Below are 27,884 nucleotides of genomic sequence, written 5' to 3' on the forward strand. Positions count from 1 at the left end.
AAAACGAAGAGAGATACACGTGTTTTCAGATGCATCCACCGTGGCTATAGCAGCTGTAGCCTACCTTAGAGTCATAGACACTCAGGGACAAAGCCATGCAGGATTCATCTTGGGAAAGTCTAAACTGGCTCCAAGACCTGCTCACACGGTCCCACGCTTAGAACTTTGTGCTGCTGTCCTAGCTGTGGAGATAGCAGACTTACTCATTGCGGAACTGGACATCGAGATCCATGCAGTGAACTTCTACACAGACAGCAAGATTGTTTTAGGTTATATCCACAACGCTTCAAGAAGATTCTACACATACGTGTCAAACAGAGTAACACGTATCAGAAAGTGTACAAGTCCAGAACAGTGGCATCACATCAGTACAGACAAGAACCCTGCTGACCATGGGACTAGACTGGTATCAGCTGCTGTCCTCAAACAGACTAACTGGTTCACAGGTCCATCCTTCTTGACTGGACCAGAAACTGAAGAGACTGATCAGAAAGGAACTTTTCAGCTTGTAGAACCAGACCAAGACAAAGAGGTAAGACCTCTAGTTGCAGTTTACAAGACTCTAACCACCAGAGAAGGTCTTGGCTCATGTAGGTTCGAAAGGTTTTCCAGCTGGAAGTCACTCATCCGTGCCATAGGGAAACTCATCTGCTTGGCCAGATCCTTCAGCAAAACAGCCAGTGTTGACCAGGGTAACAATGACTATCTTGAGCGAGCCAATGTCACCATTATCAGATGTGTTCAGCAGGAAGCCTTCAAGGAAGAAATTCAAGGTCTTCTCAAGAAAGAAGAACTTTCTAAACACAGCCCGCTCAGAAAGTTGAACCCTGTCCTTGATGAAGATGGAGTGATGAGACTTGGAGGTCGTCTACCCGCAGCTGATACGACTATTTTAGAAAAACATCCCATTGTCATACCCAAGAATCATCATGTTGCCGTTCTTCTGACAAGACATCACCATGAGCAAGTTGCACATCAAGGTCGCCACCTCACTGAAGGAGCAGTCCGCTCAGCTGGATTGTGGATCCTAGGAGGTAAAAGACTAGTCTCCAGTGTGATTAACAAATGTGTAACTTGCAAGAAAATCAGAGGAAAGCTTGAAGTCCAGAAGATGTCAGACTTACCTCCAGACAGGCTGGCTTCAGATCCTCCATTCACAAATGTGGGCCTGGACGTTTTTGGTCCTTGGAACATTTCTTCTCGCAAGACCAGAGGAGGCAGTGCAGAGAGAAAACGCTGGGCTGTTCTTTTCTCGTGTATGAGTACCAGAGCAGTTCACATTGAGGTAATTGAGTCTCTATCTACCTCAAGCTTCATCAATGCCTTGAGAAGATTTTTCTCCATTCGAGGACCAGCAAAACAGATTCGTTCTGATTGTGGCACAAACTTTATTGGAGCCTGCAAGGAATTGAAGATCATTGCAACAGACTCAGAGACAAGTAACTATCTTCAAAACCAAAGATGCACTTGGATCTTCAATCCTCCTCATGCCTCACATATGGGAGGAGCTTGGGAGAGGATGATTGGAGTAGCTCGCCGCATTCTAGATGCAATGCTTCTAAAGATTGGATCTACTCGTCTCACACACGAAGTCCTAACCACGCTGATGGCTGAAGTCATGGCTATCATGAACGCCAGACCTTTGGTCCCAGTGTCTACTGACTCAGAGATGCCAACCGTCTTGACACCAGCAACGTTGCTGACCCAGAAGATGGAGATGGTGACAGCTCCCAACGGGGACTTTGATCTTAAAGACTTATACACCAAGCAATGGAAACAAGTTCAAAGCCTTGCCGATATCTTCTGGAAGAGATGGAGACAGGAGTACCTGACGACCCTCCAACCACACAACAAATGGCAAGCTGACAAGCCCAACTTACAAGTTGGAGATGTTGTTCTATTAAAAGACTCTCAGGCCCACAGGAACGAGTGGCCTATTGGACTCATTGTGGGGACTGATGCTAGTAGTGATAGCAGAGTCAGGAAAGTAGAGGTCAGAGTAGTAAAACAGGGCACCCCTAAGGTGTACCTTAGACCCATCACGGAAGTCGTTTTACTCCTTCCAAGAGTTTAATAGTGGCATATCATTATTATGCCAGGTGGGGAGTGTGCTGCCTTGTATTACACAAGGCATTCTTTAGCATTCAGCAGTGTCTGTCCCCTTTAAGGCCAGGACGTCCTGTCTGCTAACTTGGGAGGAAGTGACCTCATCTCTTCAGACTGAAGAAATTCTACAATGCAAGTACATGTGGGATGCTGTTCCCTCTTCATATATGGGCTTGATTAGACCCCCAAAGTCTGTAAGTACCCCTCCTATGTACTGAGGAATGTTATGTATATAGCTAGGTAGTTAGATATGTACTCATGTCTGTTTATTCTGTTTGTATTTCAGTTTTACCACATTCATTCATTCGCATTCATTCTCATTATGTCACATGTTATCAGTAAAAGATCATCGGTTATCAATCATCGACTCTTTACTGTGTGGATATCAAAGGTTATACTGCCTGTAATCCTCTGTAACTCTTCCATAACTGCAGAGAAGGCAGGACACCTATAGAGCCACCTAAAAGGGAGACAGTGGATTGTCAGCAACATCCAGCGGGGGGAGGAATACCTGGCCTGACCTGATCTTTAAGAGCTACCAGTGGATCCAGTAGAGAGATTTATCTCTAAATGCGCAGTTACACTGTGCATCTGGTGAGTGCACAGCCTTACCCTTCTCACTATCACCGCATGGAAGAAGCACTTTGAAGGAGAGGGATTGTCACTAAGACTGTTTATTTTGCACTGCATGTTACTCTGCTTGTGACATAATGTTTGTGATCACATTAGTCACCTAATCACTATATATTGATATCTTGGACGTTTTTGCATAATAATATTTGTGATATAGCGCCGCATCTTTTATATTCTATGTTTTTGCAAGGTTTTTGGTATCCTTTTTGATGCTGTGGCTGCTTTATTTGTCCATAGCGCTCACAACTTCCTTTAAAGCTACATATTTACATAGTCGGCTGAAAGAAGACAAAAGTCAGTCTAGTTCAACCATAAAAGGGAAACATATATATATATATATATATACCCACAGTTGATCCAGGGGAAGGCAAAAAAAACCCCACCAAAGATACAATTTGCTTCTGCAGGGGGAAAAATCCTTTCTGATCCCTCAAGAGGCAATTCCCTGGATCAACTTTACCTATGAATGTTAGTATCCAGTTATATTATGTGTATCTAGGATGGAATCCAGGCCTCTTTTAAAGCAAGCTACTGAGCTTGCCAGAACTAGCTCCTGAGGGAATCTATTCCACATTTTCACAGCTCCTACTGTGAAGAAACCTTTCTGTATTTGGAGACTAAATCTCTTTTCTTCCAAAAGTAAAAAGTGCCCTCTTGTCCTCTGTGATGAACTTAAGGTGAATAACCCTACAACAAGTTCACTATAAGGACCACCTCTTTATTTATACTTGTTAATCATAACCCCCCCCTTAATCTCCTCTTCTCAAGATAGAATAAGTTCAGTTCCTCTAATCTTTCCTCATAGCTGAGCTCCTCCATGCCTCTTATCAGTTTGGTTGCCCTTCTCTGTACTTTCTCCAGTTCCCCAATATCCTTTTGTGAATTGGTGCCCAAAAATGAACTGCATATTCCAGATGAGGTCTTACTAATGATTTGTACAGGGGTAAAATGATATCTCTCTCTCTGGAGTCTATACCTCTTTTAATACAAGAGAGGATTTTGCTCGCTTTGGAAACCGCAGCTTGGCATTGCATGCCATTATTAAGCTTGTGATCTACCAGAACTCCCAGATCCTTCTCCACCATTGATTCCCCCAGTTGTACTCCCCCTAGTATGTATGATGCATGCATATTCTTAGCCGCCAAGTGCATAATGTTACATTTATCAAAATTAAACCTCATTTGCCACATAGTTGCTCATTTAAACAGCGTATTGAGGTTGGCTTGTAAGTTGGAGACATCCTGTAAGGACGTTATTCCACTGCATAGCTTGGTGTCATCTACAAAGATTGAAATGTTTTTTTTAATTGCAGACCCTATATCATTTATAACTATATTAAAAAGTAAGGGTCCCAAAACTGAACCTTGGGGTACACCACTGACAACCCTAGACCATTCAGAGTATGAATCATTAACCACTACTCTCTGAATACAATCTTTTAGCCAGTTTCCTATCCATTTACAAACTGGTTTTTCCAAGCCTGTAGACTTTACCTTACACATTAGCCATGAGTGGGGAACTGTGTAAAACACTTTAGCAAAATCCAAGTATACCATGCCACCACCCCTCTGTCCAAAGTTTTGCTCACCTCCTCATAAAAGAAATCGGATTTGTTTGACAACTTCTGATTTTCATGAATCCATGCTGTCTGTTGCTTAAAATATTTTTTCCAGCAAGAACTCATCTATGCAGACTTTTACTAAACTCTCCAGTATCTTCCCGACTATAGAAGTCAAACTAACAGGTCTGTAGTTACTTGGTAAAGACTTTGATCCTTTTTTAAATATAGGCACCACATTGGCCTTACGCCAATCCAGTGGTACTATGCCAGTCATTAAAGAGTCCATAAAAATTAGAAACAATGGCTTTGAAATAACAAAGCTCAATTATTTTAGGACCTGTGGGTGTATGCTATCCAGTCCAGGTGCTTTATTCACCTTTATTCTGTCTAAATATTTCTGGACCATATCAATTATGTGCAATTATAGATCATTTGGGGCTGTGTCAATACCATGCCCCTTATGGGCATGAGCTCCCCCATATTCCTTTGTATATACAGAGCTGAAGAAGTTATTTAATAAATTTGCCTTCTCCTTGACCCAAGTCACCCACTCTAGATTATTTTGTAAAGGGCCTACATGCTCAGACCTGACCTCTTTACTATTAGTATATTTGAAGAAATTTTGGGGGGTTTGTCCTGCTATCTTTTGCAATTTGTCATTCACTTTGAATTTTTATGGCCTTGATTTCCTTTGTACATATTCTGTTATATTCTTTGTAATATTTAAATGATGATAGTGTTCCTTCATTTATATATATTTCAAAAGCTCTGTTCTTATTATTTATAGCTTTTTTAACTTTGTCCGTAAGCCACATAGGTTTTATTATAAGCCTTTTAAACTTGTTGCCCATGGGAATATATTTTGTAGTGTGTTCACATACAGTCTTTTTGAAGAACTCCCATTTCTATTCAGTGTTCGTCGATGCCAATATTCCCTCCCAGTCTAAGTCTTGGAGAGCAGCCTTCATCCTTGAAAATTTGCACTTAGTTGAGTGTTTTTATCTTTCCCATATGTGCTTGTTGTTTACAGCGAACATTAAATTAAATCATGTTATGGTCACTGCTACAAAGATGTTGTTTTATATGAACAATAGTAATAAGATTTTTTAAATCGTTGATCACTTGATTGATATTTGTATGTATTTCATATAGCGCTGCACTTTTTTGGGTTAATATTCATATTTTGCTTAATGGTTAATTCAGACCCAGAAAGAAGATTGTATGCTGTTATGGAAAGTAGGTAGTTAAGTTACCCTTTTACTTTGCACAAAATGGACAAAACAAAGGGTTACCTTGAAAAAATAAGTTTGGTCATCAACAATACAGCTTAGTCTTTTCACCCCCTACCTTTCCGATTAACCCATATTGCCTTTTCTCTCTCTATCTCCACCACCTAGTCTTTCCCCTCATTCTTCACAATCCCACTGTAATGCCTCCTGTGTTCCACTATTCAATCCCATCGTTTCCCTTCTCTTCCTTCACCATTATATCCTGCTTTTCTCTCACATCCCACTCACATCCCACTCTACAATCCCATTACCTTGCCTCCCACCCTTCTTTCTTGTGCAAACAAAACTCTCTGTTATTAGCATAAACTGTTACACATTACAATTCAGTTGTTTTTCAGGCTGGCTGGTAAATCTTTTGTTTGCCATGTGTGTTGCCCTTTCATGTGCTAGCTATAGTTTGGGGTGGTTGCCGTTTTTTGTAGCGTCTCCAATTCTGTGTCTTCCCAGAAACCATCAGGTTGAGTGTGAAGACTTTATAATCTAGAACCTGACAACAGTTCAGAGCTCCACCCAAGAGACAGGTGGTTTCTGCATAGGGGTCAGGAAGACCCCCAATCCTTCCCTAGGAGTCAGAGAGGTGGCACGGGGCAGCCAGAGCATCTATGTCTGCACAGTGCAGGTTCAGCCAGTAAGAAGAGCAGCAAGGAGCTGGAAATGAGCCAAGGAACAGAGTTTGTACAAGAACAAAGAGGTGCTGTGTTAGATGGTCTGGAAGACCAATGTAAAAGGCCTGAGAAGCAGCGCTGCTAGAGAGAGCCACGAGGCTGAACATCATTTATGTTCATGTTGATGGTGGAAACCCTTGCAAGACACACTGATTTCCTGTGTGAACTTTTTCATTTTTATTAATAAAGGTGGACTAATGAGGCAGGTAATGGTATCCAGGTGTGACACTGTGGAGAAGAGTGGCTGGTAATTAACTAACAGCTAAGCAGCATCTGAGCACTGAGAGAAAAGAATTGCTCAGTAGTAGGAGCCCAACCATGACACTTATATAAACCATCACTATATATATATATATATATATATATATATATATATATATATATATACATATATATATATATATATATATATATATATATAATTGTGTTCAAAATAATAGCAGTCAGACATCAATAACCTGATCAATCACTGTTTTTGGTAGAAATGATATTTCTACATGGCAAATAATTTACTAGCAGGTGTAATAGAGTAATAGAAATCCAACAGTCATGACATGCATGCTGCTGATTCTGTGTAATTGAATCACTAATTGAAAGGGGCATGTTCAAAATAATAAGCAGTGTGGAGTTCTATTAGTGAGCTCATTCATTCTTTGAAAAACAGGTGGCAATTATTGCCCTGATTTAAGGAAGGAAGGCAGCAAATGTTGTACATGATGGTTACAGTGCATTTCTCTCTGAATTTCTGAGGAAAATGGGTCATTCCAGACATTGTTCAGAAGAACAGCGTACCTTGATTAAAAAGTTGATTGGAGAGGGGAAAACATATAAAGAAGTGCAGAAAATGATAGGCTGCTCAGCTAAAATGATCGCAAATGCTTTAAATGGCAACCAAAACCTGAAAGACGTGGAAGAAAACAAAAAACTACCATTCAAATGGATAGAAGAATAGCCAAAGTGGCAAGGACTCAGCCAACAATCAGCTCCAGGAAGATCAAAGAAGGTCTACAGTTACCTGTGAGTACTGTTACAATTAGAAGACGCCTATGTGAAGCCAAGCTATCTGCAAGAAGCCCCCGCTGAAAAAAAGACATGTGCTGAAGAGGTTACAATTTGCCAAAGAGCACATTGACTGGCCTAAAGAGAAATGGCGCAACATTTTGTGGACTGATGAAAGTAAGATTGTTCTTTTTGGGTCTAGTGGCCGGAGACAGTTTGTCAGACGTCCTCCAAACACTGAATTCAAGCCACAGTACACTGTGAAGACAGTGAAGCATGGTTGCGCAAGAATCATGATATGGGGATGTTTCTCATACTACGATGTTGGGCCTATTTATCGCATACCAGGGATCATGGATCAGTTTGAATACATCAGAATACTTGAAGAGGTCATGCTGTCTTATGGTGAAGAGAAATTGCCCTTGAAATGGGTGTTCCAACAAGACAACGACCCCAAACACACCAGTAAACGTGCAACATTTTGGTTCCAGACCAACAAGATTGACGTTATGGAGTGGCCAGCCCAATCCCCGGATCTTAACCACTTCCAGACCGGACACTTTTACCCCCTTCCTGACCAGGGCAATTTTCAGCTTGTAGCGCTATCACACTTTGAATGACAATTGCGCGGTCATGCAACACTGTACCCAAATGATTTTTTTACCATTTTTTTGAGATAGATAAAGCTTTATTTTGGTGGTATTTATTCACCACTGGGATTTGTATTTTTTTTGCTATGTAAATGAAATGTCCAAAAATTTTGAAAAAAAGTGTTTTTTTTATAAAATTTTGCAAATAAATAATATTTCATCATAAATCTTAGCCAAAATTTATTCCGTTATCTTTTTAGTAAAAAAAAAAAATCCAAATTAGTTTATAAGCAAAAATTATAATTTTTAAACATTTTTTTTCATTTTTATTTTTTTTTTTTATATTATTATTTTTTATTTTTATTTATTTTTTTACATACTGTCACCCTAGCAGTACAGTGTCACCATGGTGACACTGTACTACTTGTGAGGGGTGATGAAGATTTTTTTTTTTTTACACTGATTGCTTTTACACCCATATAGGATGTAAAAGCAATCATTTCTCTTTCACTCTGTGTGCATTCTTGCACTCATTGAGAAGAACTGAGTGAGCTGTGATTGGTCACAGCTTGTCACATGGTACAAGGCTTTTGTGAATAGCCTTGTACCATTTGACCTCTGTGATCATTCACAGATTTCACACATAGTAATTGGCCAATCAGTGATCACATGATCGGGACCTCGTAGAGAGGTCCCGTCCGACGATCGGTGTTTCACTGTGTCCGGAGGACACAGCAGGCACCGGATCGCGGTGCTGCGTGCTCCCAGGGAGCGCGCACAAGCAGGGTGCGGGGAGGCCATTTATAGACGGCCACCCGACCCTGCAGTGCCACCGTCCGGCCGTTTATATACAACGGCCGGTCGGGAAGTGGTTAATCCAATAGAAAACGTGTGGGGTGACATCAAAAATGCAGTTTCTGAGGCAAAACCAAGAAATAGAGAAAGACTGTGGAATGTAGTCCAATCATCCTGGCCTGGAATACCTGTTCACAGGTGCCAGAAGTTGGTTGACTCCATGCAACACAGATGTACAGCAGTTCTCAGAAACAGTGCTTATACAACTAAATATTAATTAAGTGATCAAAGGAAAGCAAAATCTTCAAACATTTTTCAGTTTATATAGTGAATGTTTGAGTTTGTAAAGAAGAATACAAACACTGCTATTTATTTGAACAGTCTAATATTTTTTCTTTTCTTCATTTTTTTTTAGAGGAACAACACAAATTTGATATATTTCTCTTCATGTTTTGATTTGGAATAGAATGTGTAGTGTTCCCAATGCATTTGTGTGTATGGAAATAAAAGCTATTAGAAGGATTTTGAGCTTTATTCACTTTTTTCAACACAATGCTATTATTTTGAACACAACTATATATATATATATATATATTGCATGTAATATTGCCTGGTGGCTTTCATTGTTTGACAGAAACTTTAGATTCACTGGGATGAAGTGCCGCTGAGTTATTAATGTGTTTATGACTACAGTCTGAGGTTAAAACTTTTTTAAAGGTTGTAAATTTACAAATATATGTATTTAGAAGTAGCCTAGCACTCTAATTGCCTGTGCCAACCTAGGCCTGTACCTGTACTACACCTCTGCCCGCTCCCTCTCTTCTTAACCTGTTAATGGCTCCAGCCTGAACCACAACCATGCTTCTCCTGACTTTACTGTACCTGGTCTGCCCACAGGTTGTGTTTTGTTTATATATTAAAGAAAGCTACATAAAGGGGATGGCTTTCAAAGAGGGCAAGGTTTTGTATTTAGTATTTTATTTGGGTGAGTTTATCTTTTTACAACACTCCTTTTCAGCTTCTATAGTTTGTGAAATTTGGAGCAGCCCATTGTAGTCCGACTCAGTTGACTAAGTAGTAAGGGAAAGGAGATTGCATACTATAGGTCATAAGGACTAGGATGTTTGACCAAACGTTATTTTAATAATAGTACGCTTATCCTATAAAACATACACTATATTACCAATATATAATTGCCTGTCTTTACACACTGGGGAGGGTCCAGGATGATCTTGGCCCAGAGAAGTGGGTTGAATAATGCTGGTCATCAGACTGAAGACATCTACTGGCAAAAAAAGTACTGTGGGGGAAATCTCTATATTAACATTAAATACTGCAACAAAAAGACTTATTTTTATCTTGGTTTTTTTTTATTGGAGTTTTACTTTAAGTCCATAATAAAGTTTTTCCTTTATTGTCACTCATTTTATTTCACTTTTCATAAAGACATATTTAGTCTTATACCAAATTTTACAAATAAGTGCACAGACATTGAGCATGAAATCTCTGGAAAATAGTAACATACTGTCACAGATGCACAACAACCTACATCTCCATAAGTACGTCTGTATTGTCTTTATTGTTTACTTTATTTGCGACTTACATGCTCTTTATTTGCCTACCAACTGGGATTTTAATCTTGATGTGTCAGAAGCACCAGACTTGTAATTAGTTAGGAAATTGTGCTGCATTTGTTAAGTGCAATTTACTAATGATACTGTCATCATTTTTCACATGCGGTTGCGTGACACAGCTTCCAAGACTGCTTTAATCTATGCTAATGAAAGAAAGAAGTGCATTTCTGCAGCTGTGTATACTATTCCTTTTCAATCGATAAGATGTCAGATAAAACCCAATCTCCTTTCTTTCTCTTACCGTATGTTGAACAATATGAGTCACAGCAACAGGGAGACAGGAAGTTTTTTCCTTTTCATAGCATACTTTCACGATGAAGTGTAGATACCTACGATAAAGGGTCCATAATAAGGGCAGAGGTGAATATCACTGTTTCCTTCCTTTATGATAGTTTCTGATGTAGAAAACAATGGAAGGAAATGATATAACATATAATTTAAAGGCCAACTTTAGCAGCACTTTAAATGCAACTTTAGCTGCATTTTAAATGCTTCTTTACATTACATGTCATACCTGTAGTGGTTGGATAATGACAAGCCTCTTCCAATGTTTCCCCATCTCCTCCCTTCGTGGTGCCTCCAATGTTCTGTAAGGTAGAAGGAGTCTCCTAATGTTTGGGATGTATGACACTTGGCTTTGATGTTCAGAGCTTTAAGCCCCTGTTTACAGGGTGGCAACTGGATAAAAACACAGATGCATTTGTTCTGTATTAAACAGAATTTATCAGGTCACAGAGAGGGGCCAAAACACAAATCTATTTTTACTATATCTAAAGCCAAACCTTTTTTAATTTATAGATAGTGCATGGAATGATTAAAAAGTGAGGGATATTCCATCCTAGACAGTTTTCACCAAAACCAGTGCTACCATTGTAAAATGTCTCATCTATTACTGTTATGAATACATCTCAAAATGTTGGATATTCTCTTAGGCCAGCTATAGATGATGAGATTTTCTTTCCTGCAGTCATGGGTTGCAGGAAAGAAAATTGCTCAAATCCTTCCTGCTGAGCTATTGTGTTCTTCCAGCGGGGTGCAATCAGCCTGTCTGTAGATAGTTCAAATCTCAGCCAGTCCATGCTGAACCAGCCAGGATTCGAACCATTTATGGACGAATTTACTTTTTGTTACTGTCAATTCAAATAGAACAAATAGAGTAAATCTTCCCAGTAGAGGCAAAGGCAACAATACAAATCTGAGTGGGTTCTAACCTCTCTGCAACAGTTTTGGCTTTAGATACATGATAATAGTTGTCACATACTCTTCAGACTTGAAGATACCACCAGTCTAGTTACAGTTCTTCCCTTTTTTTTTTTTTTTAAATACAGAGAAAAACACCATTTACATATTAAAAAGAGTAGAAAAACAAATGTAAAAACCTGAACAGCCAACAGATTGGAAGGGAACAATAAATAAACATAAGCAACCTTTATTTTATTAAGTCATATTGGTGTAGCACCCTCTGAGGTAGGTGCTAGGGTTAGATTGATGAAATTAGTGTCTAGTGTTGATAGGTACATTCAGTTCTCACAATATAGTCAGAGTGGCTGTAAATATTTGTTAGGAAACAGCATAGTTAGCTCACTGTACTTGGTGAGCTGTGATCATTTACTGTAGTTAGGTTTACTGTGTGTGCTCAGCTGCGGCTAGTCTGGCTAGCTTCCGCTGTATCCAGGAAACTTTAGATGTTACTGGATGCTAGATGTGAAGTTATGCAGATGGCAGCATGAATATTGATACAGCCTCAGCCTATCCCAGAGAGACTGGCTCTGATGGCATGCTGGGTAACTGTATATATTCAGTGAGAACACAGAGCTCTGGGTCTTTGCTGCATAGGATTGTCCAAGCTTGGGAGAGGGCACACTGCCATGAAGTCTCAGGTGGGTGACCTAAGGGCCCGAATGCTGCGACCTAAGTTCTACTATATTGACTGGGGGACTGTCTACTGAAGATCTAGTCTGGTATCTAGCTGCTCTTGGGCCATGTGAGTACAGACATCCTTAAAGGAGACTGCAACAGGAACACCGGCTGATGTTCTGAAGAGCTTTGTCCAGCTGGCCTGCTTTTAAAGGGACACTGCTCTGGGCTCTAAGTAAATTACTACTACTACTACTACTACTACTTTGTTACTACTGCCTTAAAGCTGAAGTCCACTGTTTGATTCAAGCACAGATTCTGACATAGCTTGCCCTGAAGATTAGACAAAGTCCTCAGTGTACATAGTTCCTATTTTCTGGAGTATCACACTCATCTCCTTCATCCCTATCCCAATTCTTCATAAATAAAAAACAAAAACAACACCTCTAGACTGATTATTGGAGAATTGTGTGAATGAGCCTATGTGTCTAGCTGTGGGGCTAAGTAACTGCTGAGGACCTGGACAGTATTCCTGTGGCTCCTACGGGAGTAGCACTACATTGGAAAAAGGGCTGTTAAGGACAAATTCCAGGCATGGTATATTTCTTCATCGTTAGATTTGTCCTGTAACTATGTATATTCCATACCTGGTCAAAGCCCCTGGAAGCTGTAAATCACTGAAGTACGCACTGTTACTCCAGTGATCTCCACTTGCTTCCAGATCCCATTGACCATTCTTGTTTTTGGGGGGTCATGATTGCCAGTATTGTTCGTATATTGGTGTAATTGTGTTTATTTTGCTTATATCTAGTCTGCTGAGATTTAGCTGTATGTTTTGGATATATTCTGGTTTATCATACATATTGCTTTGTACTTTCCCCACTAGATGGCACGTTGGTGTGATCCAGGGATTATTCTACTCACTATGCATGCCTTGACATGGTTGAGGGGGTAGACACCTCCCTTGGCTGTGGTCTTTTCTCTCCACCCGGCACAACAGGGCTGGCCGGTTTAATCCGGAGGTTTAATCCAGCGGTGTAGAGGGTCATTGTAGGGCCTCCGGCCCACCATTCCCCCTACTTGGGTTAGTCCCACCACGCCCTGCTACTGGCATGCCAGTCGCTGGATTAGTGCGCTGGAGGGGAGCGTGTGCGTGATGTCATACCACTCCTCACGCGGCGGGGCGGCGCTACGCGGCGTGTAGGAGCCCTGTTGGGTTGTCATGATGGCAAACTTGCACATGCATGGTTCTTAGCTGGCACTGCATACGCCGGCGTTTGGACACCATATTTAAACTCCACACTATGTAACTTATGTGAGATCTTCTGAATGTCACATTATCATGCACTGGAGGTGCTCATGTGCTTAAAAGCATTGGGGAATTCAGGTAAACCTGAACTATTTACTAATTTCTCGTTGGCTCTATACTTCTGTACACTATTGACCCTTACACAAGATTTTTAATAGCAGGGAGTGTTTTTTGTTTTTTATTCATTTTCTTGGCTACCTATTAGGTGGCATTTAACCTCCTTAGTTAAATTGCATGGACCCTTATTGAATCCACATTATTGATGTCATATCTATTGTAGAGAACCAACCAGTGTGCTGCATATTTGCATTCACTAATGGAGATTTCGCCTCTCCTTACCGCAAGTATATATATATATATATATATATATATATATATATATATATATATATATGTATATATATCATAGAACAGGAAGTCCTTTTAATATTCTTAATAGCCCCCATAAGGAGCTTGAAGGTCTGCTCAAGGAGTATTGGAGACAGTTCCAGGATGTTATGGCACATTTATAGTATTGTGATACTATAGTCACAGGCCTTTGGACTTTATCAGACCAACTCTATAGGGTTTTCTGCTGAAGTTCATTCACCTTTCACTGTCTTCTGAGTTGTAGGAGAAGGCGCAACACTATGTCTCAGCTCTTAGCAAGTTATACATACAGTTTATATGCTATGCTGTATATAGGTTCTTAACATGTATGTTATATGTTAAATCATATGTCTTTTCACATCTTTGGAATAAACTATCTATTTAATTATTATCTATTGTCTGTTTTGGGTTGCCCTTAAAGTCCCAGTTCAAACTGTTGGGGAACACACCTTTGGGCATGCTTCCAGATCCCATGCGGAGCAGCTGGCCTGATGCATTCTGAACACAGAAGGTTGGCTGCTCAGCAAAGGTGCCTAAATTCCTAAATGAATGCAAGGCATAATCTGATTGGATAAGGTGGCGAGGCAGGGCAGTGACCTCATGCTGCCCACCTCATACAATCAGAGGATGTGTTTCATTCATTTAGAAAATGCAAAACATTCTCTGAAAGGTGCCTGTGCTGAGCTACCACAATGCATCAAGCCATCCACTCAGCTTGGAACCCTGAAGCAAGTGGTGATCACTAGTGTAGCAGTGTCCAAGCTGGACCAATATAACTATTTAAAACTATACCACACTTGGAATTTGTCTTTAAAGAACATGTTTGGTGGTTTTGTACATATTTTTTATTTATTATGGTCAGGACTACAAGATACAATTTTGAAAAAAAAATTTTTTTAGTTATCTACATTCTACAAGAAGTCAATCCACTAGCAGAGTGTGCATGATGCAATTCAAGATGATTATTCAAGCAGTTTTTTTCCATTTCCAGATGTCCCTTACAGCATTTGCTCTAAAAATGTAGATTCTCAGTCTCCATTTAGTCTTTTTAATACACATCCATTTTATATGGGAATCCAATCAAAGATAAAAAACAAAATATTAAACCTAGAAATCGATAAAAATCCAATAATTATATAGCAGTGAATTTTCATAAAGTGATCTTCATACAGTGAATACAATCAGTAAAAGGTGAAAGAAACAAATAAATAATAACATTTTAATGGATTTTTATGTGAAACATAAATTACAAATTCATGTTGCAATTAAAGTCCCTTCTTCTCCAAAAACAATCAGTGTACATAAAGTGTCAAGTGCGATCTATGTTACAATGGTACACCACAATGTGAAAAAGACTCAGTCACCTCCACATATAGATGTAAGGGCCTCTTTCTAGACCAGGTGAACCATAAAGTTATAAATGGTCATAAAGTGCTCAGCTCGAAGATTGTGCTAGCACAACTTCACCATAGCAGACCAATAGCCGTAATAGATGATGTTCTAGAACAGACGGACCATTAGAAGATGAAAGTAATGGAACCCAAATGGCACCAGAATAGAGCTCCACCACAGTGGATCAAACTGAGCATTTTCATGGAAACAGGTGTCCCCACTGGAGAAATTCCTGTAGTTCTGGCTCTGGTGACAACATTCTGGAACTTTCAGTCCTGACCTGCACCACGCAGCACAAATGAAGATCTGACATAATTATAGGATTTTAATCAATTTTTAGGTTTAATATTAGCACTGTTATTTTGTTTTTTATGTTTTTTCACCTGGTATCACAGTGGTTAGCAGCTGCTTTTTTTCTCTTTTTGATCTTAGCTCAGATGTATATTTTGTCTATCCAATCAAAGAGACCACCCAAGATGTAATGTAGTTTTTCCAATATAAAAAAAACTGCTTAGAACCATCACACTCCCATAAAAACAATGAGTCTTCAAATGTGACAAAAGATCACATATACACATTCTATTCAGAGAATGCACAGTTATCTGTTGTTTCCCTGCAGAAGTCATCTCCCCTCCAAGTCTCAAATGCATACTTAACCTGGATCAGATGGGAACGATCTACAGAAATATTTAGAAATCTCCTGTCCCCTGCCTGTACTTGCACAGTCAATCCCCATAGACTTTCATGGAGATATCTACCAGGTGTCTCCTGTATCAGGAGATTGTAGGCTGTAGAGGCTCGGGTGTAGGCACCCCTGAGGGAAGGCAAGGCACACACAGCAGTTGAAATTGCAGAACTTGTATTGTCAAAACATTCCAACAAACAGTAACAAAGACTATGCAGTAGCTTAGTGGCAACACTCACAGATTATATACAGTGAAACCAGTGCAGTGCTACAAACCAAACCCAAACTAAATCCAATGTGTTAAAGAAAATTTAACATATTGAAATAAAAAAGTCCTCTTCTTTATGGTGCTCCCTTCATCCTGTGATCACCAAGTGCTTCAAACATAAGAGTGCATAATTCCACCACCAGATGTCTGCTCACCTCCAGCAGTGTGAACTCACATAGTATTATGTTTGGTCTAACTGCACATTTGGTCCTACAATGGACACTGAAGATCAACTTGATGGATTTCAGCTGTTAACACCTCGTTCAGAATACAACTCTCACTACTAATTCACTCAGGCGTATTGATCCATATGATGTCCAGGTGACAGTAGTATACACATTCTTTGTCCTTGTATGTATAACATGTACAGTGCTTCTCCCTCCTGTGTGAGCCCCTGGAGTCTGGTTCCAAGTGGAAACTGGAGCTCATTTGATCATATCCAGGTATTGTAGTTCCCCGGGGCCCAGGAGATGTGGATCTTGGGCGCTGGGTAACCCCAGACTGTAGAAAGATGGCCATCAATTCCTTCTCTCCCCTGCCTGCTTTTCTTCCACCCTCCTTGATCTGGTGGCTCACCTTTCCTCCGGGGAGCTGAGGCAAGAGAGCAAGCACAAACCCTATACTTGATGAAGAAGTGATATGACAGATGAAATAATATATCTAGGGAGAACAGTGAGGTCTATAATTCAGTTCACATTTGGAGAACATTGGTGCAACACAATAGATCTATTTATTTATTTATTTAATTGAACACTCACAGATTATTATGCAGAACTTGCAGAGAGCAATGCACTGGGACTGGCAGCACCCGGCGCGGGGGGGGGACTGGATGGCAGATGCAGAGGAACAGATAGCGGAAATATTCCCCTATAAAGTTAGACATGGGGGGGGTCACCCTGGTGGCAGCGTTCAATTGGACAGCTGTCCAACCAATGACACGTACAGAAGCCTAAGAGGACAGGGTATTCCTCCTGTCCTCCACTCTACCTGCAAGGTGGTTCAACAGCACCACCTGTGTAAGGAGGTCAACCTGCACCTGCCTACAAGATGCCTTCATAAAAGTCTGTAGGGGAATCACTTTTCCCGGCAAGAAGATCTCATTTTGCTGAGGTGCAGTTTAGGCATGGTGATAAATTATAATCTTGTGCAATACCTAGCCCTTTAATAAAACTACAATAAATACATTTGGGCATGGCATATTTATATGTCCTTTGTCAGGACAAATAAAACATGTTTCCTGCAACAGAACCATTTGTTGCAAAAAGAAAATCAAAAGAGCAAGACTGACACTAGCGTTATAGTAGAAATACATGTAACATGGTAATGAGGCATGAAAAGTGACTAGATGCAATAAAATTGGTTTGCTGAATTCCTTCTAAATTGCCATTTGTTCTTATTGGGTCAAAAGTCCACATCAGCAAGATAAGTATAAAAAAAAGGAATCAAATTAATGTTCAGAAAGACCAGTGAGCCTACATATTCAGTATTTAACATCATGCCACAAAATAAGCTGAATAGGCAATACCAGAGCACAATTCCTAGAATGCCAGACGGAAGATGAATACAGCACGACTGATCAATATTAGACTGGCTAGCAGTCATCTCAGCACAGATCAGAGTATACAGTACCTTTTCCCAAGAAAGAGATTTGTATCAGAATTTATAGTTGCTGTCCCCAAACAGCATTACCACGCACAGCAACATGAAATGTTCAAGATTAAAGAGGCTTTCTGGGCTCTTACACAAGGACTGTCTGTCCCGTATTTTAGGCTGCTGTTACCCAGAGGTTTGAAACGATGGGAGAATATCTGAAATTAAGAATTGAATACTCCTCAATTCTTCATTTAAAAAATAATAAACATCACAAAACTATATTATAAAGTCTTAAACCATGTACAAAGTCATAACATTTTGAGCAAAAATTGAAGTTTTTGTGAGCACTGAGAAACATATAACATGGATGTGAAATGGTAAAGGAAATGTGAATCTCAAAACAATGCCTTATGTACAGTTACAATTAATATATTTAAGATGCCTCGAATGGACATGGGATTTAAAGAGTAAATGAGGGGAAGACGAAGTAGACCAAGATGAGGAGATGAAAAGAGAAAGAGAATGAAGAGAAGTATGAAGAGGGTGAAGAATGAGAAAGAAGAAATAAGTGATGGTTGCGGGGTGGTGGTGGTGGGTAAGTGAAGGGGAAGTGGACTAATGAATAGTGCAACTAAATAATAGCTTTATTCTTATAGGTATTTTTATATTGCTGACAATTTATGCAGCTCTTTACACATATACTGTATATTATACATTCTCATCAGTTCTTGCACTCAAGGAACTACATTCTAAGGTCCCTAATTCACATTCATATGCAATACTACTACTACTACAATTTAGACAGCAGACAATTGCCTACCAGCATGTCTTTGGAGTGTGGGAGGAAACCCACACAAGCACAAGGAGAACATGCAAACTATGTTATAGTTGGGATTCAAACCAATGACCCTAGTGCTGCCAGACAGAATTACTATGCCACTATGGAGAAGAGGGTACAGAGAAAGGCGTCTACTGGTTGCCAATTGAAGTGCTATAAAGATATTGTATTTTGTTAACTAGAGAGATCAAAAACAGTGGGCACATGTGTGATCCATGGAACCCAGATTCTATGGAAGACAGGAATATTGTCATTAGAATTGTGATTTGCACTGAACATGTAATAGTTAACTCAGGCTTTCAGGTTTTTAGAGGAAATTGTTGGAGTCTTTTAGGCTTAATACTTCACAATCTATTCCAGTTCTATCAGACAGTTTTACTCAATTATCTTAGCTACACCATACTTATTGTCCACACAATACATGTGATAGAATAGGGAACATTTACAAAAAATGTTCTCTAATTATAATGCATTTGTTATTTGGCATTGATAGATATACAGAGTGTTTATTTGTTGTTCTTTTGCAACTCTTTTATTTATAGCGGAGTTCCAGCTGAAAAAAAAAGTCAGCAGCTACAAAAACTGTAGCTGCTTACTTTTAAAACATTTGTCCATATAGTGTATCAATTACATCAATTAAATTGAAAGTGAGATACTTAGTTGTCTCTACTTGAACCTTCCCTAAATCTGCTATGCCACTATGATACAATGGAATGACGAGAACTGTTCTCAATATTCAACCTTTGGGCCTAGAAGTGGTTTATTTAGGGGTAACCACCCTTGCTTTGTGTATTTTGTATCTTTCTCTCCAGGCATAGTGGGGTTTATTTATTAAAATCGGTATATTATTTAAGGGATGACCCTGGTAGGTTGAATTATTATTCCATTTCTCATATGTAATGTGAACACCAATCAGATTTCTTCACTGGAATTTTCAATCTGCTCCATTCAGCCTGCTTCCTCACCTCAGTGACAAATGCAGACAGCCAAACCTGGGAATTCGGTGATAAATGCTGCCTCTAAGAGTAGCAAGAAAAAAAAATACTGTTGGATAAATAAACTTATTGAAATCAGGTCATGCATAAAATTTTAGTTTCGGGCATATTGGCCCTCTAAGATCTTTTTAAGGTATTATTATTATTTATTACACAGTATTTATAAAGCGCCAATAGTTCTCTCAGTGCTGTACATTACAGAGGGGGACAGAACATGTGACAGAACAATACCAATACAATGCAAAACATGAGGGGATTGAGGGCCCTGCTCTTTCGAGCTTACAATCTAGGAGGGGGGGGGGGGATGGTGGCACAGGAGGAAATAGCTGTGGGGGATGGGAGTGGTAGGAAGAGTGGAGGAGGTCGGCAAGTTAGCAGGGGGTGGGGTAGGCTTCCCTGAAGAGATGGGTTTTCAGGGTGCGCCTAAAGGAGAGGAGGGTAGGTGATAATCTGATGGGTTGGGGCAGGGAGTTCCAGAGGATGGGTGACACCCTGGAGAAGTCCTGGAGGCGTGCATGGGAGGAGGAGACCAGGGAACCAGAGAGAAGGAGGTCTTGTGAGGAGCGGAGTGTGCGTGCTGGGCGGTACTTGGATATTAGGTCAGTGATGTAGTTCGGGGCAGTGTGGTGGACAGCTTTGTATATCAGTAGGTAGGAAACATACGGGATCTAAACTTATAAGCTGATGTGTAGCCTTATCTTTTGTGGATGGATATGTATGCTGTTTATCACTTGAATTCTCTCCCTTTCAAAGTAGAAATGTCAGCCCAGTGTTAGACAGGAAGGAACCATGGAGACTGACCTGTCTCCTGCCTGAGTTTTGGCAGATGTGAAAAATGTAAAACCTCATACTCAGCTGGACACTTATGTTCCAAAAGGTTGAGAATGCAAGCAACTAAAAATAAAGTCAGGTGTCTGTTATAGTAAAAGTTGGTATTCCGAAATATTATCCCTCTCTGGATTTTGAAGAACTTCCCAGATTCTGCATACTTAAAGGCTTCGTGTGGGAGTCATAAAAAAAAGGTGCTCATAGCGTAATATTGCCAGGAAAATGAATTTATTAAAGCAGCAAGTTTCACAATAAAAAGTGATAAAAAGTAATCAAAAGGTACATTGACCAGTAAGATAAGTAGCCGCTGGACCAATGAATGGCTCCAGTGGTTCCAAATCACAGCGTGTTGACTCCTTAGGCCTTTTGTGCAACTGCACGTCTTCAGAAGAATGTCAACAGTCATTTGACTATAGGCCAGGCAGCAAGTGGTTAAGGATTTAAGAGACCACAGATGATAAAGCAGTGTAAAATGTAGCCAGTAACAGGACAGTTTTAATTAGCATAACTAGGCCAAAATGTACTAGTGATACAGGGCACATGTAAGTTGTGAGGGTCAGGTCTGATAAGGTCTGATGGCTACAGGTGTGGCACACTTTACATTTAACAGCTACTGTTCAGAGATGCTTTATGTGCGTTGCTGGTACTTGGATAGCCCAAGAACCTAACTGTCAGATATCAAAACCACTGGATCATTAGGCCTTAATAAAAGGTTGCTTCCCAAATAAGGTAAGTAACCAAGTTTATAGCCATGGGTAACAAGTGCCGTGCATTAAAGTCAAAAGGTTAAGCAGGAACATAGTCAATAACAAAGCCAAAGTCAAGGCCAGAGGCATTCTAAAAGTAAGATCAAGCAGATGATCAGGGAGTCCAACAGGTCAAGGATAACAACCAAGGCAAGTAACAGGGACTAGAAATTCAGGAACCAGGAGTGAAAACAAAAGTATAGGGAACAGCAACTGAGCTGTGACTGGGGAACTAGGAACATTCCAAGGCCAAGATGACAGGAACAAGGAATAAGACTGAGACAAAGATACAGAATGCAAAAAAAATCAAAATCACACAGACACACATTATGATGTGCAACTGAAGCATTGAAAGTTTTGTCCTTTTAAAGGGGTATAAAGCAACCAGGAGGCATGCTAAGTCCCAGCCCACCTGAAAAAAAAAATAGCTCAGGATCACGTGCGCCAGAAAACAGGAAATATTTGTGATGTAGGAGTGCTGAACCCTATGTATATGTATTTTAATGTGCTGGGTGATTTGTGGCCCTAGAGACTGCTCATCAGCAACTATGGGGTCTTGCTGGACCTCCAGAAGAGTTTATTGAAGCTTTGAAAGAAAGGGAGCGCCACACCAGCTTGTACAGACTTTTAAAAATATATTTTTTTTGTAACAGCCAAACTCATTTTGGGGGCTCTTCACTCCCCCTTCATCAGGGCTAAAGGCTGGACAATAAAGAAAATACAAATAATCCTTAAAATGTGTTAAAAGCTATAAATCAATAAAAGTACAAATAACTTAATGCTTTATCACTGGAACCAAAAAGAACATACATTGCTCGACTAGTATAAAGTATAAAAAAATCAAGAAGGAGTAGGAAAACATGTTCTTATTAGAGCTACAGGGCAACACAAAAATAAAAGCAAAGAAAAGAAGAAACTGAATATGTTCTCATTCTTGCTAAAGCAACAGTACAACAAAATAGATAAATAAATATGTAATAGTAGTAATAATATTAATAACAAAAACAACAAACACTAATGCACCACAAATGAGACGTACTAAAACCAGTTCAAACAATCCATAAACAATATGATATTCTTGCAAAGTAGGTACTATTCTTAAGTGTATGGAACCAATATATGAGTAAACTGCAGCTTAAATAAAGGAACACTGAAGAAGAGAGTAAAAAAACAAGGTGCAGACCACGACCATGTTGGGTTGACAGCTAGAATGAATGCATGTAAGCAAGAACTATGCTATGCCAGCAGCACTGCAAGGAGGGAGGTGGTAGGTATAAGGAAGAACTTATTGGGTCAGAAAGAGTCAAAGGGTTGGGGACGGGGCAAAGGAAAAAATATATGTATGTATGTATGTATGCGGTAAATGTATGTATGTGAGCAGAGACAATGATATGTCTATATCACTGTGGGAAGGGAAGTAGTAGGTTTGAGAAAGATCATACTTGGGCCAGAGGGTTGGGGGCAAGGCAAAAAGAGAGAAAAAGAAAAAAAATAATGAATGCATGTGAGCAAAAACTAAGGTATGCCAGCATCACTGCATGGAGGGAGGTGGTAGGTATAAGGAAGAACTTGTTGGGGCTAAAAGAGTCAGAGGGTTGGGGGTGGGGCAAAGAAATCAAAATATATATATATGATGCTAGTATAGTGGCGTTCTTGCTCACATGCATTCATTCTGTCAACCCCACATGGTCTGCACGTATTGGTTCCATACATTTAAGAATAGAACTTACTTTGCAAGAATATCATATTGTTTATGGATTGTTTGAACTGGTTTTTGTACTTCTCATTTGTGCTGCATCGGTGTGAAACAAGCGAACATGGTGCTCCCTATAGCTGTATAGGTGCAGGATGACTAAGGATTTGTATGTGTTATTTGTTTATATTCGCACACCTGCGAGTGTGCAATTTGCCAGTTCATATACAAAACGCAATATACACCTTTTTAAAAATATGTATCTTTCTGGTGTACTAATGCAAGAAAGTTTTTTTTTCAATTGTGCAAATTTTGAACTTAACACTGGAAGAAGTATCATTGAACTTGAATGAAAATGAAGAAATCTCAAATATTAATAGTAAAAAATTCCATCCAAAGAAAATAAAAAATAGCAGTATTAGGATATAAAATATACATGGAATCAGCTCAGACCTATATTTTTAAGTGGTTATATGGTTCAGGATCTACAAACATACTTAGTTCTGATGTCAAGCACACAGAGTTAGCATGACACGTGTTCAGATTTCCTGTATACACCATTTATATTCAGAGTTTGCTGTGAGGTGAGCTGCACTGTTCATAGCTAGTTGGTATGTTGTTTTGCATATTACTCTACTGAAATAGCCAACTAGGTGTTCATGTAATCAGTAACAGCTGCCAAACTAAATATGAACAAAGTGGAGAAAACAGGGGAAATTAGGAATGCACTGTAAATAAGTTTCTGTAAAACCTGTGAAGTTTTCAAACCTCTTTTACTGTTTTTTTCCAGCTTTCTTACTTGGAAGTTATTTCAAGTATCTGAGAATGTTTGACTTCTCACAAATACTTTAGAACTCTTCGGTTTCCTCAGTCTGTTCACCACAGGTATTTATCAGTTCATTAAGCCCAGTGGAGGATTTTTCCGCAATAATATCAGGACTCAGATGATAAGCTTTCAACATGAAGGGTACACACTGGGACACCTCAGTGGAATTATTAATAGAGGCTGCAGTTGGAAAAAAAAGTTGAAGAAGAGGCAGAGATTTTTCACCTCAACACACACATCATTACTTTTATTATTATTGTTAAAGCTGCTTGAAATCCTTTTTTATTGTAGCACTGACAGATCTGCCCTCATACAACCCCCTCGAAGGATTCCCTATAACAAATTTAGGGATCTACAGTGTTCCAGACACCAACCTTGTAGATCAGGGTTCCATGGAACCCTAGGGTTCCTCCAGAGATTGCTAGAGGTTCCTTCAGCAATCACCAATTTTTGCATCTCTGATAAGTTCCCACTTACACCAATGATCTTTTTAGTTATCTATAAGGGGATAATTCTTCCCAATGACCACAAGTGTAAGGAGCATTCTTCCTACTGATCATCACACTAATGTACACTATATTGCCAAAAGTATTGGGATGTCTGCCTTCACATGCACATGAACTTTAATGGCATCCCAGTCTTAGCCCGTAGGGTTCAATATTGAATTGGCCCACCCTTTGCAGCTATAACAGCTTCAACTCTATGGGGATTATGTCCACAAGGTTTAGGAGTGTGTCTATGGGAATGTTTAGTCATTCTTCTACAGTAGAAGCACATTTGTGAGGTCAGGCATTGATGCCAGACAAGAAGGCCTGGCTCGCAGTCTCCGCTCTAATTCATCCCAAAGATGTTCTATTGTGTTGAGGTCAGGACTCTGCAGGTCAGTCAAGTTCCTCCACCCCAAACTCGTTCATCCATGTCTTTATGGACCTTGCTTTGTGCACTAGTGCGCAGTCATGTTGGAACAGAAAGGGGCCATCCCAAAACTGTTCCCACAAATTTGGGAGCATGAAATTGCCCAAAATGTCTTGGTATGCTTATGCCTTAAGAGTTCGCTTCACTGGAACTAAGGAGCCAACCCCAACCCCTGAAAAACAACCCCACACCATAATCCCCCCTCCACCAAACTTTACACTTGGCACAATGAAGTCAGACAATTACCATTCTCCTGGAAACCGCCAAACCCAGGCACATCCATTGGATTGCCAGACAGAGAAGCGTGATTTATCACTCGAGAGAACACATCTCCACTGTTCTAGAGTCCAGTGGCAGCGTGATTTACACCACTGCATCCGACCCTTTGCATTGCACTTGGTGATGTAAGGCTTAGATGCAACTGCTCAGCCATGGAAACCCTCTAGGCACTGTTGTTGTGCTAATCTGAAGGCCACATGAAGTTTGGAGGTCTTTAGCTATTGACTCTGCAGACAGTTGGCGACTTCTGCGCACTGTGCGCTTCAGCATGCGCTGACTCTGCTCTGTCATTTTATATTGTTCCCAATTGCTTCCACTTTGTTATAATAAAGTTGACAGTGGAATATTTAGTAGCAAAGTTGTTCCATGGGTGGACTTATTGCACAGGTGGCAAACTATCATGGTACCATGCTTGAATCCACTGAGCTCCTTAGAGCGACCCATTCTCTCACAAAAGTTTGTAGAAGCAGTCCGTATGCCTAGGTGCTTGATTTTATATACCTGTGGCCATGGAGGTGATTGGAACACCTGAATCCAAGGATTTGGTGAGATGTCTCAATACATTTGGCAATATAGTGTATCTTGAGTTGTAGATATAGCAGTTTTTGGGGTTCCCTAAGACCAGAAATTTATTATAAGGGTTCCTCTGTATTAAAAAGGTTGAGAAAGGCTGTTCTAGACTGCACAGGAAAACACTAGTTATAAACTAGGTAAACAGTAGTTAAATGAAGACCCCATCCAGTAAGTCTTCACATGACCACATCCTTAACAAGCAAATCTGCCCAGTAACTGGTGCATGTATACAGTAGGTAGCGTAAATAAAGACTCTAGATTGGTTCAAAAAGCAAAATCCAACAAAATTTGGATGTCTGCATATGCGTCATGGGTAGGGAGATAAAATAGGGATATGTGAATTCCAGTATCTCAGTGTCTCTAGAAAGTTTTCTCCCTATTTGAACTGCAGAGAGGTCCCATTAATTGAGGATTATTTCTGTAAAACTGCAGTTTGGGCAGCGCAGTGGCTAAGTGGTTAGATTTTCCACCTAGCAACACTAGGGTTATTGGTTTGAATCTCAACTACGGCACTACCTGCCTGGAGTCTGCATGTTCTCCCAGTGTCTGTGTGGGTTTACTTCGGGTACTCCGGTTTCCTCCCACACTCTAAAGACATGCTGGTAGTTTAATTGGCTCCTGTCTAAACTGCCCCTAGTATGTTTATATGTGAATGTGAGTTAGGGGCCTTAGATTGTACACTCCTTGAGGGTTTGGAACTGATGTGAATGTACGTACAATATATATATGTTAAGTATTTCATAAATTGACATCGCTGTATAAGTACCTGTGCTAATAAGTAAATAGTTATATTTAAATACAGCTTCTTGGAGCTCTCTTTGAAGGTCAGTTCACACCTTAGAACTGCAGCCCGGATGTGTTCTGTATGCGTCTCTGCATGCGTGCTTTTGATGCATTCTGGTGCATTTGTCCCCTTTTTTTCTTCACCTTAACTGTTTCCCATCCGCCTATTGCCTATATATCGCAGATGGGAAGCAGCGCCGATGCAGGCAAATGTACCTGCCTGTCAGTCTGCGTTGGAGGCTCCTGCATGGCTCACAGAGCATGCATTTTTGATCTAATTTTTCTTGTACAGTATTGTTGCTAAGAAGTTTGTCCTCAAGTTTACAGTTCCTTGGGTATCCCATATACCCCCAGACCCCATCCAAGTTGCTAACTCTTTAATAACAACAACTAAAAACCATCTCAAGGACTGTTTACTGACTCTGAATGTACAAGTGTGGAAAAATGTGTTGCCTGACCAAGCAGAGCCTAGGGGGACCATCTAATTCAGCGGCTCTCAAGAGAGTATTGCTACACGGGGCTCAATGCTTATGTATTTGAGCCCTGCAAGTCTTTGACAATGAATAGTATCACATTAACCAAAAGACGGCTACAGTGCGGTTCTCCAGTTCTGGGAGGTCGTCCATGGATGTCTTCCCAGAACACGCCCCCTGCGCGCCCCTGGCGCTGTCGGGGATTACTGTGTCCTAAGGGCACAGCTGATCACGTGATTAGGTAAAAGGCCAATCACAGCGGCCTTTTACCATGTGATCAGCTCATCACAATGTAAATACAGTTGCCGTTTATAGGAAAGTACTGCCGATAACCGGCAAATGTGACAGGGGAGATCTGCACTGATTATCAGTGCCCTGATTATCACTGCCGCCCAGCAGTGCCCAGCAATGATGCCGAGCAGTGTCACCCATCAGTGCCCAGCTGTGCCACCCATCAGTGCCCAGCAGTGCCACTCAGCAGTGCCGCCCGTCAGTGCCCAGCAGTGCCACCAGTCAGTGCCACCATTCAGTGCCATCTGTCAGTGCTTCCAGTCAGTGCTATCAGTCAGTGCCGCCTGCCAGTGCTGCCCATCAGTGTCCACCAGTGCCGCCCATCAGTGCTGCCTATCAGTGCCCATCAGTACCGCCTATTAGTGGCCATCAGTGCCGCCTATCAGGGCCCATCATTACTGCATATCAATGCATCATCAGTGCCTCCTCATCAATGCCCACCCGTGCTGCCTCGTCAGCACCGCCTCATCAGTGTCCATCAGTGCTACCTATCAGTGCCGCCTCTTCAGTGCTGCCTATCAGTGTCCATCAGTGCTGTCTATCAGTGCTGCCTCATCAATGCACATCAGTGAGATAGAAAAATTAGCTGTTTGCAAAATTTTATAATAGAAACAAAGAAAACTTTTTTAAAAAAAATTTTTGTTTTTAGTGCAAAAAATAAAACCTCAGTGTTGAGTAAATACCACCAAAAGAAAGCTCTATTTTGTGAAAAAAATTATAAAAATGTCATATGGGTACAGTGTTGCATGATGCGCAATTGTTATTCAAAGTGCAACAGTGCTGAAAGCTGAAAAATTGGCCTGGGCAGGAAGGGGAGGAGAGTGCCCGGTAGGCAAGTGGTTAAAAGCACCTAGATCAGGGATTGTTTGTTTTAAAATAGTTGTAAACTTCAAACATGA

The 27,884-nt window shown here is 40.3% G+C and overlaps 1 protein-coding gene across 1 annotated transcript in view; it reads right to left on the reverse strand.

Moving 5' to 3' along the window:
* Positions 1–16,440: 16,440 nt before the first annotated feature.
* Positions 16,441–27,884, reverse strand: part of LOC149455269 (endothelin-3-like) — a 48,559-nt gene continuing 37,115 nt past the window's right edge. The window contains exon 2 of the mRNA XM_089686493.1: positions 16,441–16,774. Within this exon, the coding sequence (XP_089542619.1) occupies positions 16,441–16,774 (334 nt within the window). The remainder of the gene's footprint in view (positions 16,775–27,884) is intronic.

Source organism: Staurois parvus, unplaced genomic scaffold, assembly GCF_062004578.1.
Source record: "Staurois parvus isolate SC_StPar_1 unplaced genomic scaffold, SC_StPar_1.0 ptg000401l, whole genome shotgun sequence".
In the NCBI taxonomy this organism is placed as follows: Eukaryota; Metazoa; Chordata; class Amphibia; order Anura; family Ranidae; genus Staurois; species Staurois parvus.